The sequence below is a fragment of the Schistocerca gregaria genome, chromosome 6 (genome assembly GCF_023897955.1).
Source record: "Schistocerca gregaria isolate iqSchGreg1 chromosome 6, iqSchGreg1.2, whole genome shotgun sequence".
Taxonomy (NCBI): Eukaryota; Metazoa; Arthropoda; class Insecta; order Orthoptera; family Acrididae; genus Schistocerca; species Schistocerca gregaria.
In genome coordinates this window covers 89,887,563-89,900,534 of record NC_064925.1, presented here as the reverse complement: position 1 = coordinate 89,900,534, position 12,972 = coordinate 89,887,563, and the positions used below count along the sequence as shown (strand labels likewise).

The window sequence follows — 12,972 nt, the reverse complement described above, 5'->3', positions numbered from 1 at the left end:
GAAATTTGTTAACATCGAATATAGATTTATGTATCAGGAAGTCGTTTCTGAAAGTATTTGTTTGGAGTGTAGCCATGTATGGAAGTGAAACATGGACGATAACTAGTTTGGACAAGAAGAGAATAGAAGCTTTCGAAATGTGGTGCTACAGAAGAATATGTAACTAATGAGGAGGTATTGAATAGGATTGGGGAGAAGAGAAGTTTGTGGCACAACTTGACTAGAAGAAGGGATCGGTTGGTAGGACATGTTTTGAGGCATCAAGGGATCACAAATTTAGCATTGGAGGGCAGCGTGGAGGGTAAAAATCGTAGAGGGAGACCGAGAGATGAGTACACTAAGCAGATTCAGAAGGATGTAGGTTGCAGTAGGTACTGGGAGATGAAGCAGCTTGCACAGGATAGAGTAGCATGGAGAGCTGCATCAAACCAGTCTCAGGACTGAAGACAACAACAACAACATGATATAAAGCTTATAAGTTGTATCCTTGGTGTGCACTATCTTTGCTACGTGCACAGGCAGTATCTTTAGTAAATGTATTTTTGCGCCAACTGACTTAGCTCCACATGTTGTCAGTGTACCTGAACTTGTATGTGTGATAGATTATTAGAACAATGGTAACATCGACAGTTCAGTATATATTTAACAACATATTACGATGTAATAAGTGTCATACTCAGCGTATCTTGTGGGACTCTCATAGCCAAAAAGCTGCATTTTGACGATAACATGTACTCATGCCAGATAGTTTTATATTCTGACAGAATGTAAGTAATGTACATTTATCTCCATTTTTTATAATTGAGCTACTTTCTTAATGAAATGTTTGCTTAGTTATGTATGTACACCCTGTGCTTCACTTTTGTATTTTTGTGTTTAGGTGACTTTGCAGTGTCTTGAAAATGGCCATAAGGCCGAAACTGCAATAGTAACAATAAATATTTTATACAGTCAACGGCGAATATGACGTCTTTTAAGAAATATTATATGACTGTGAATCCCAACCATGAGAAGTTAATCAAAAGTAAAGCCATTGAACCGTATCATTGTGGCTGCTGCTTTACTACACTGTTGGGAGTATTCACTGTTTTTGCCCTCTCATGATCAAAGAATAAACAGATTTTTGCAATTTTAAGACTAGAGAGTTGTGTAGCAAACAGAAAATATACTGATAATTGTAATTCTCTGTTATGGCCATCACATAAGCCTCACCATAGAAAGTACAAAATCTAGTATAACCAATAGCTGCAACTTCAAGTTTTTGGCGAGACAGGGGTTGAGATTCCCTTTCAGTTATCCCAGTGTAGATTTTCCAAAGTTTCCCAAATTTGCTTACAATAACATTAAGCATTACACTGAGGTCGCAAAAGTCATGGGGTACTTCCTAACATCTTGTCAGACCTGCTTTTGCACAGTGTAGTGCAGCAAGTCCCCTGCAGATATAATGAGCCATGCTGCTTCTATATCCATCCATAATTGCAGCCGACCACTATGGCTGAGCGATTCTAAGCGCTTCAGTCCAGAACTGCGCTGCTGCTATGGTCGCAGGTTTGAATTCTGCCTCAGGCATGGATGTGTGTGATGTCCTTATGTTAGTCAGGTTTAAGTAGTCTTAAGTCCAGGGGACTGATGACTTCAGATGTTAAGTCCCACAGTGCTTGGAGCCATTTGAACCATAATTGCAGAAGTATTGCTGGTGTAGGAGTTTCTGCAAGTAATGACCTTTTGATTATGTCCCACAAACGTTCAATTGGATTCGTGTTGGGTGATTTGGGGTGCCAAACCATTTGCTCGAATTGTCTAGAACACGCTTTTCCAGCTCATCGGCTCCATTGTGAGCCTCGGAGGGCTCCCTACTCCAGGGAGCGCGTCGCTCGCTGTTGCCATTCAAGTGGGCCGGCATGCCGGCACATGGTACGGCTAGCTGAGGCAGGCAGCAAGGCAAGTGTTTTGATGTGCCAGCTGCGTCTTACAAGATTGACAAACTCATACTCTTAGCTGCTAAGACATGGTGACATGCTACACCAGGAAATACGATGTTCAGGAAATAAATAAGAAACAACTGTTTTACAAGAAATTGCATACCAAATTTATTGGGCCTCTGTAGCTTACATTTTCTTTTCATTACAAGATTGGAAATATCAGGCGTCAAAGTGTTCGCAGCGTTAATGCGGAGGATGGCCTTCATTGTTGCATGCTGAAGAAACGATCGTTCCTTACTTTTTACTCTTTTCATTGATGAGAAAAGCTGCTCACAACAATATGTAGATCCAAGCATGCACATGATCTGAGCGGCATTGTTGTGAAGCTTGGGAATTTTTTTTTTTTTTCCCGTAATGAATGATACCATCGTGACAAATCAATAATCTCCAATTGAAGTAACGATGACAAGTCATCGGGGGAAACTGAAAAAGGAATGCTGAACACCTTAAGTTCCATTCCCAAACTAGTGAGGTATCGGAATCGTGTTTCAAACGACGTGATGAGCTGCTTTAACTTTGCTCGGTAATCGCCGAAAGTAGTATCTTCAGGTAGTTTTAAAGAAGCAAGACGAGTGGAGAACGTTAAATGTCCATTACTCATCTGCCTCTCAAATAAACATAACTTTTGCATGAACACTTTGATCTGGTCGTGCATGTCAATGATTAGCTGCCCTTTGCCCTGCAATGACAGATTTAAATTATTCAGATGCATAGTTATATCTAGTTATATCAGCTAGGAACGCCAGGTCTGATATCCATTTTATATCTTTCAGACAACGCATTTCTTCCCCTTTCATTTTGAGAAAAAGGGATATTTCCTCATGAATGGCAAAAAAAAACATCACGAACTTCTCCCCGACTCAGCCAACAAACTGTACTGTGGTAAGGTATATCCCCATACTCCGCTTCCATATCTTTCAGGAACACTTTGAATTGGCAATCATTCATACCGTGACGCCACACAAAATTCAGACACTTCACATCTTTCATTACGCCACCTAGCTCTACGTTTCAGCACACAGTGCCTCTTGGTGAATAAAACAGTGAAGAGTTAAAATGTCTTTCCCGAATTCTTCACTGAGTTTATTTTTCAAACGAGAAGCAAAATCTTGGTGACATCCGATCATTTACGGTGCACCGTCTGTCGCTACAGAATAGAGCTTATCCCACGGCAAATTCATATTGTCCACTGATTTACAAACAGCTTCAAAAATGTCACATCCTGTTGTGGTGTAATCGAGTGGTACCACTTCCAAGAGTTCTTCAGTTACTTGCAGCTTCATGTTGACACCACGCACAAAGACTGCAAGCTGAGCACAGTCCGATATGTCGGTGCTTTCGTCAAGCGCTAGCAAAAATGCAATAAAGTTCTCCGCCTTTTTCCTGAGCTGTGTCTCTAAATCGAGACATTGTTTGCTTCAACAGGCAAACCCCTTCAATTGCCTACACATCCCTTGGAAACGAACATTCTGCAACTGCTACCAACTGCTTGCCACTCGACGCAGTGATGTGACCAACCCTGTAGCTAGCTCGAATTGCAGATTCAGTAGTGTTTTCTCCACTCTCATTCACCTGAAACTTATAAACGCATTACAGGACATGAACTATATTGCATGTTTTGATACCCTCCGTATTACGAAACCATTTTTAAACTTACGTCTCCTGGTATGTCATTCTTAAGCCTGGCTACCAGTACTCTGTGTATAACGCCTTCTACCTGATCGTAGTGCGCTGCCTGAAGACGTGTATAATGTCGTTGCATATCGTACCTCTTCGCAGAATTAAATACTTTATGACATACAAGACACTGTGGACGACTATCCCTCTCAATGAATAGAAAGGTATCCTCCAATAGAGGTACAGGGCTTCCACGGCTAGTCATAGTTGTCATTGAACACGGATTGTTGCGGCTGCATGCGGCCAGGGGGCAGTGAGTTCGCTTTCCCCCTCCACGCGGGCTTCGAGCTGCTGCAGTGAGCACTCCGGAGCTCTCCTGCTCCCTGGAGCTCGGTTGGAACAGCCTGGTCTAGAATGTTCTTCAAACCAGTTACAAACAGTTGTGGCTTGGTGACATGACCCATTGCCATCAATAAAAATTCCATTGTTGTTCAGAAATATTAAGTCTGTGAAGCTGCCAGTGGTCTCCAAGCAGCCAAACATAACCATTTCAAGCCAATAATCGGTTAAGTTGGACCAGAGGACCAGTCCATTCCATGTAAAGATAGGCCATGCCGCCAGCTCACACAGTCTCTTGTTGACAACTTGAGTCCTCAGCTTCGTGTGGTGTGCGCCACACTCAAACCCTATCATCAGCTGTTACCAATTGAAATCTGGACTCATCTGACTGGGCCACCATGTTCCAGCCATGTAGGTTCCAACCAATATGCTCATGAGCCCAGGAGAGGCACTGCAGGTGATGATGTGCTGTAACCAAAGGCACTTGTGTCAGTTGTCTTCTGCCATACCCCATTAATGCCAAATTTTGCTTCATTGCCCTAGTGGATACATTTGTTGTACATCCCACACTGATTTTTGGTGTTATTTCATGCAGTGTTACTTGTCTGACAGCACTGACAACTCTAAGCAAACACTGATGGCCTCAGTCATTAAGTGAGGGCCAACAGACACTGTGTGTCTGTGGTGAGAGGTAAAGCCTGAAATTTGGTATTCTTGGCACACTCTTGACACTATGGATCTCAGAATACTGAATTTCCTAACAATTTCCAAAATGGAATGTCCCAAGTACTTAACTCCAACTACCATTCTGCGTTCGAAGTCTGTTAGTTCCCATTGTGCGGTCGTAATCACGTTGTAGACCTTTTCATGTAAATTGATTGGGTACAGATGACTGCTCTGCCAATGCCGTGCCCTTTTATACCTTGTGAACATGATAACTACTGCCATCTGTGTTTGTACATATCACTATCCTATGACTTTTGTCTTCTCAGTGTATAGTATCTACATTCATCAATTAAGCCACATTATTTCATAAAACCTGCTATAATGGCGGAAGAATCCCATAAACACCGTGTCATAAGAGTCAAATTAGATATGAAACACATGTAACCTTTATTCTCCACCTTGTTAATTTCAATTAAGCACTACATTATTCTGGTAGTTTCTCTTTGTTCATTCTTATCTGTATTGGTCACAAAATAACTGTGATGAAACTTAAACAGCAACCTAAGAAAAAACTGTCTGGAGTAATGGAATGTCTGGCGCCAGTGCAATGAAACATCATCATAGGGAGAGGGGTGTCATCTTGTTGACGAAGTGCTATGAAGTAAGAAGACATATTCAGAGTGTAAGAGTACATATTCAGTACACCAATGCTGAAAAGTACACCGCCCATACTTCTGAAAGTAGAGACAGCTTTCAGTTACAACAGGATGCCCATATAAGCTGACTGCATGAGAAAGCTAGACTGCATAATGTCACAGTTTCTCAACAGTGTCTTTAAGCTGGCTACTGACCTACTGAGTGACTTCCTCCTGAGGGTGTCCAGGGATGCATGTTTGAGTCTGGACTGGTAGCTGCCTGGCTACCCCCTCACTGCCATCCGATCCTGGTGGACTACCAAGTTGTTGATCACTGCCCAGGGGAACACAGGCATATGTCTTTGACATCAATCATACTGGGGGCTACAGTTTGAGTACTGTCCTTCTTGGAGTTGTATCCCATAGTCCTGAGACAGGCAAGCAGCCTGGGCATGGCTGCCACTCCCCACCCACCGGCGCACAGCCTCTGTCAGCTTCTGCAACCTTGCTGACATCAGCTGGCAGTGCTGCCTGTGTATGCTTCCTCCTTGGTGGCCCTGCTGTCGTCAGCACACATAGCTTCCTCGGCCCTGTACATCACCCCATTACCAACAACCCCCACTCCAGTGGTGGTCTCATATGTGTACCTAACATAAATAAAGGGTTAATTCATTCATGGATGTCTGCATTAGTGGTCTGCTGCTTCATTCCAACAGCCATCATTCCCTCAACCCAAGCCCAGGTGAAGCAAGTGGTGCTTCATTCTGACCTTCAAACACCTGATACATCCACCACTCTTGACATTGTAGTGTTAGAAGCACCTAACTGCTTCAGTAGGGGTTGCTGCTACCTCTACATCAGCAGCCCCAGCTCACAGTGTCAACATCATCCATTGTGGCTTTCTCTCTCTCTCTCTCTCTCTCTCTCTCTCTCTCTCTCTCTCTCTCTCTTTTCTACGCTGCAAGCATCATGGCAAGTCAATGTGTTTTTTGTTAGGTATTTTAATTGTATTTGTATGAGCAATATGAGGAAAGTAGACTCAGGTAGTGCCCTGTGAATTTAAAAAAATGAATGTTAGCTTGTACCCTTTGGAACTGGTGCTGTGTTCATCATGAGCAAGGAGTATTACACATTGTATTGAAGGATGTAAAGTTATAGTCATGAGTATCCATTCAGGAGGAAAGGTTATGTTATAATAAGAACTGTTTGTTATATTAGTAGTATATTTAAGTGTCGTCATTGTCATTCAGTTTTGTTCTCTATTGTATGTTGCATTTTGTGTGATTGTTAGAGGGTCAACCATGCCTTTTTTACTACAACAGGGGGTTACCTTAGAAGAAAAGTTATGAATTTTAGCAGCCAAAGTAACACTGTTGTGAGCAGAGTTTACATATATAGCAAAGAAACTAAAACTTGAGAAGGAAAGGAACCTACCTTTGTGCAATTCTGTCACTCCAGAGTACGCAAAGAAGAGGCAGCTTAAGTGTGGTGGTTGGTCAGTTAAAAACAACCAGTATCTTTTACTGGCAACAAGGAATACTATGCTTTACAAGGAGGCTTGAGAGATTAAGTAATAGTAGTAGTTGCGTGGAAACTGGAAATGAGGAGAGTGAAGTTGTTTGTGTGAGTTTCATTGGTACACAAAGTACTAATGCTGTGGAAGTTAAGGCGAGTGTGTATCATTATCAGGTTCAGTATCTTGTGAAAATGTGGAGTCCGAATTAGCTGTAGTTTCAGATGAAGTGAGTGTGTGGTGTACTGAAGAAACTGAGTGTGGGAATAGCAACACATATGATACTGGTTTAGGTGCAGTAGTATCTACCCCACTGGGTGTCAATGGATGGTGTTTAGAGGCCATAGAGCCTGTGCTAGTTATATGGGGAAGTGCATGTGCTTCTGGTTATTGTTTTGTGCAGAGTTTAACTGCAGACTGCAGACAGTAATTTTATTGTAGGTATTGTGAAGGATCCATGGGAAGGTATTGATGATGTTAATATTTTTTATTTTTCTTTCTCGTGCCTACACGAATAAGTCAGATTGTTCCTGATACAGGAGCAAATCACATACAGGTGTCCATGTAAGAAGCTCGGGTTTTCCAAATTTAGTCTACACACTTGTAGTGGTTGCCCCTACGCCTTGTTGATGGTCATTGCAAATGTGGTGGAAATTAGAAGCATTTGAGCTTGAATGGTAAATCTGTTGGAATCATTGGGATGTGTGGTAACACTACATCTTCTCCTTTAAAATATCCTTTTAATATTGTAGCTTTGATGATATAGTTCATGTGCCAGACTGATATTTCTGAGAAAAATAATATGCATTCCAATTTTTAATACCAACACGTGTGGTGGCATGCTTGGCAAATGTTACTAATTGCATATCTCACAAAGGTTTTGACTGATTGATTTGAAATTTTGATGCAACGTTGCATTGGAATATGCCTATAGTTATTATATGGCTCCTTTTTAAATACGTTTGTGAAATGTTTGAAATGTTTTGCCAATATCTTTAGTAGTAAAGAAATAATAAAACAAAATGTCATGCCAGACACAGAAGTTTCTCAGGCATCACAGCTTTACGACATCAGTCTCCTGAACTAAGTGTCATATAGTGACAAAAATTTTCCAGCACATTTAGTGATACATAAGAATACTGTATGCAAAATATGTTGCAAAAGGAGTTTGTAGTAACAAAGTAATACATTAAAATGCCATGCCTAAAGGAGTAATTATACCTCATGTGCAGCAAAAGAATAGTAAGCGATAACCTTCGTTCTTTTTGTCATTTTGTGGGGGGTGTCAGCAAGAAACCCTTAGCAGTGCCAGCTGTGTTGATAGTTTGAATGTGCCAGATGCGCCTTGGCCCTGTACTGCAAAATGATGGGTAGGTCCTACAGAAAGTGTCATCATTTCTTACTCTAAGCTGATCAGAGGGCTGTATTCCAAAAATGAATTGCTTAGGAAATGAAGTGTCAACTCTTTCTGCAGCGCTTACCCATCATTTTGCAGGAAATGCTGGGGCACCTGGTGTTCAAGTTGTGACTCATTTGCTCAAACAATGGGCCTAGAAAGTGCTGTACTAACAATAGGACTTAAGCCCAGCATTCACTTGAAAACTGTTGCAGAAATTTGCCAGGAAATAGACTGCTGTGCTCGAACTATCAATACAACAGGCACTGCCAAGGGCATCCTATGACTTCCACATCTCTGGCAACAGACTGTGCAAAATGCTGGTGACTACTTTGAAGGACAATAAAACATTGACACATATATCTGTTTTGTATAAGTTGTAAATAAGTAGTCAGCACTATTATAGTTCCAACCCTTGTGTATATGAAGAGTACCAAGGGAAGCATACAATTCTGATTGTCTAATTGCAAAAGCGGAGCTTGACTGGAGTTCTAAATTGTATTAAGCAATTATATTTTGATTTTCAGTGGAAACAAAGCTGGAAGGAATGCAAAGATGTAACATCCCATCCACGACAATGTCATGCAGTAAAATCTTGGATTTGATAAGATTAGGAAATGAAATCAACCGTGTTGTTTTCAAAGGACACTAAGTCTGGTTATCCAGACAAGGACATGCTCCCCCTATTGTGACTCTTATGTATTAATCAATGTTTCATCTTGCTTGGTGGCTTTTCAGTGGATCCTATGATCAAGCTGAAAGGGAAAGTAGTTGGTAAGATCTATGAAATCATCTCAGGCAACAATGTTCATTGTGCCACAGGCATTGTTCCTAAAAAATAGTTGCATCATCCAAGAAGAAAATGTTCCCATTCTCACAGCCAGAAATGTCCTAACTTGATTGGTAAACCTGAAGATAAAATATTGTCTCCCTGACCTCCACCCTGGGAAACAAGTAAAGGACCATCTCTCTATACTCATATGTACATAACTGCATCATTGTAAATAAAATAGAAAGAAGCTTCCACATGGGAAAAATATATTAAAAACAAAGATTCCAAGACTTACCAAGCGGGAAAGCGCCGGCAGACAGTCACATATTTAAAGGCCTTTAAATATGTCTGCTTGTGTCTGTGTATGTGCGGATGGATATGTGTGTGTGCGAGTGTACACCTGTCCTTTTTTCCCCCTAAGGGAAGTCTTTCCGCTCCCGGGATTGGAATGACTCCTTACGCTCTCCCTTAAAACCCACATCCTTTCGTCTTTCCCTCTCCTTCCCTCTTTCCTGAAGAAGCAACCATCGGTTGTGAAAGCTAGTAATTCTGTGTGTGTGTTTGTGTGTTTTGTTCATTGTGCCTGTCTGCCAGCGCTTTCCCGCTTGGTAAGCCTTGGAATCTTTGTTTTTAATATAACTGCATCATTGTCTATATCACATCTTTGCATCTCCAAGAGAGTAATCTAAGATTTTTTGCTCATACTTTATACCAAATGAAAATGCATTTTGGCTGTTTTTGGTTCCTCTTCTTTCCTGTCTGTACCAATTACAGCATACTGAATCTTGGAAAAAGATCATGTTGTGTCTGGAAATGAAAATTTCTTCCTCATCAAGATACTCAGATCAGTGCTTGAAATAATCCATGCTCCACTTGACTTCTTAGTGATGCTACTGACAACCAGTTACTTTCTCAGTATGAGGACTAAGTGTAGCAAAGTCAACTTTCATCCTCTAAATGCATGAGAACTTTCAATAAGAAGGAATAGGGTTGCTTTGGATTCCAACAGTGACAGTGCACCGTGTTAAGAAGGTTCTCGTGTCATTTTGCCAACCCGCTCTATCTTTCTCAACTATACTATCTCCTTTTAAATGCACATATGGCTGATGTCTTTGCAGACAGTCATAAAGACTGTGGCTTGAACCTCAACTTATCTCTCTCATCTTTGTCCTCTTCCCCCTCCCCCCTTTACACATTTTTTTTTTCGTTTTCTGTTTCTGTGTAACTCCAGCCACAGAACTTGAGATATTGTTAGCTTTTTCAGTCTGTCTGCCTGTTTTAATCTTCATATCTACAAGCAAAGTGTTTGATTAATTTTAAGAATGTTTGTGGTTTCTTTTTTGTATTGTCTATTCCTGTCAATTTGCAGAGGAAGTCAAACTGAAGGAAGAGAAACACCAGAGAGTACATAATGAACTCAGGCACCTGTTAGAATCACTTGCAATTCAACTGAGTTCACCTACAAGATTCGTTGAATCAGCAGAAGGTAGCATCAAGGAACGGATCCGAGAAATTCTTCAGGACAATAAGGACAAAAGTGCCGTGAGTTCACATAGTTTATGTCACTTGTTGATTGCTGGATGTGAGACCATTATTTGTGCATGAAAGATTCCAATTTTCTTTAATTTCAGTTGATTTCTCATGATACTTGCATTTATTTCGTCATATTTCATAGTCTAGTAACTAGTTTTGTTAGTCATTATGAAAAATGAAAGCTATTCCCTCCTCTTTTTTGTAGGAAATTGCATTGCACATTTCACATAAAGACTAATGCATAATATTGAAAGTATCTTTTTGTCTATTTTTACCAGTATTATCAGATTGTTTAAACTTAAGAGAAGACCCAAAATGTTTATTCCTATATCAGCATATCGTGCTTTATGGATCTAAATAAGTATGGATAGTAGCTGTTGATAATAGTACCATAGTAATGAAGATAGGTCTCCCAGGCTCATGGAATCTGTAAAAAGTATTATAATTTGTTTACTTGAACTATTTTATCTGTACCATGTGACGCACGACTCTTACACATATGGGGTAATGTGAAGAGGTAATTAAAACTTAGAATCTTTAATTCCAAAAACAACTGACCTATCACAGGTCTGACAAAGAGAGCAAAACAAAACACTTTTGTCTACCAGAGAGATGACAATGATATACCAGTGACATTTTGTTTTTGCCTTGGTAATTTAAGTCAATTATCAATTTGATTTGAATAATACTTTATTTATATGACTTCATAAAGTACCTATATTGTTCTTATTTTGTTCAGATAAAGAATATGAACTGCTATGCTGTCATAGAATTTTTAGTTTTGATCAGATTATCAGGAGTGTAAATCCATTGTGGCCTATTTCTACTGAAAATGATCCTTGGAAAAGATACAACAATACTGTAACCACATAAGAAAATTTTGAGAAAATGTAACTTTGGATTAGATGATTTGTAATAAGATAGCTGACCTAAAACATAAATGTACCATACATTTTAAATATGGCAAAGCTCAGTGCAAGTTTGTTACTGATTTTGTACCATGGATGGGACTTTAGTTCACAGCTTCATCTCAGAAACATAACAGCAAAGTAGTGAGCCATACACCCCAAACAGTCAAAGTTAATTTTATCCACTAAGATGGCCACTGTTCTCATGGAGTAAAAGAGACTCTTTGTATTGATTGCCTTACCTATATAGCAAGAACAGTTTTTGCACTTTTAAATGTACTGAGATTTCACCACCTGGAGCTAAATACTGACCAGCCATTCTGTCTCTTTGTAGTTTTATCTTATAAAAGGTAAATCAATAATACCAATAACACTTGAATGCTGCATAAGTGTCCTGGACCAAATGGAAGTGAAAATAAGGAATGAATGAAGCAAAAATGGGTGTGAGAATAATAAATGACAGGCATTCTGTGAATTCAAAAGTAAAATTTTGCTAACTGATCTGACCATAACTCCTAAGAAGTTTTGGTTCTACAAAAAGTCAACGTGAGGACAAAACTACGTGTTTAGTTGCACAGTTCTAACACCAGAATGTAAGGTAACAGAGAGAATGACAAAATATTGATTTTGCTCTTCTTAAAATATTTCCATTCAGAGATTGTAATATGGTTCCTCCTTTCAGTCTTTGCACAAATGCTAAAAAATCTGATAATGAGAAAAGTGATCATGGAACAGGAAATCAACTAAAATCACTCAACAGCAGAAAGGTATGTGGGCCTGACACAATAAGATTCTACACTGTTTATGTGAAAGAGCTTGCTTTCCTAGTGGCAGTTAAGTGTATGTCTCTGCAACTGTACAAAGGATAACAAGTGAATGGAAAAAAATGCAGGTCTTTCCAATTTTCAAGAAGGATCACCAGATAGATGCACATAGCATAGACGTATATTGATGACAACAGTCTGATGTAGAATTAAAGAATACATTTTATGCTCATGCATTATGACCCTTACAAAGAAAAAAAACACCTAAAAATCAAAATGGATTTCAGAAACAGAGATCTTGTGATACTCAGCTCTGTCTGCCCATTCATGAGATTTATAACACTGTAGACAATGTTGCTAAGGTTGAAGCTGTGTCCCTTGGCTTCCAGAAGACATGCAGTGCAATTCTGCACTATAGTTTAGTTCACAAAATACTATCTTACTGAAAATCAGATTGGATTTTTGAAAAGATTCGGAACTTCCAAGCAGGTAGAGCTCAAATGTTGTTTCCAGAATGAATTTTCACTCTGCGGCAGAGTGGGCACTGATTTGAAACTTCCTGGAAAATTAAAACTGTGTGCTGGACCAGGACTCAAACCTGAGACCTTTGCCTTCTGCAGACAAGTGCCCTACCAACTGAGATATCCAATCATGACTCATGACTCGCCCTCACAGCCTTTAATTCTGCTAGTACCACAGTAGTCAAATGTTCCAGGTTCAGGTCACAGTCCAGCACACAGTTTCAGTCTGCCAAGAAGTTTCAAGTCAGCATACACTCCATTGCAGAGTGAAAATTCATTCTAGAAACAACCAGGAGATGAGGTGCTGGCCAAAGTAAAAGCTGTGA

At 40.0% G+C, this 12,972-nt stretch overlaps 1 protein-coding gene across 1 annotated transcript in view; it reads left to right on the top strand.

Moving 5' to 3' along the window:
* The window catches only part of LOC126278367 (coiled-coil domain-containing protein 170), a 335,535-nt gene that overhangs the window by 187,736 nt on the left and 134,827 nt on the right, over positions 1 to 12,972 (top strand). The window contains exon 8 of the mRNA XM_049978435.1: positions 10,290 to 10,462. Within this exon, the coding sequence (XP_049834392.1) occupies positions 10,290 to 10,462 (173 nt within the window). The remainder of the gene's footprint in view (positions 1 to 10,289; positions 10,463 to 12,972) is intronic.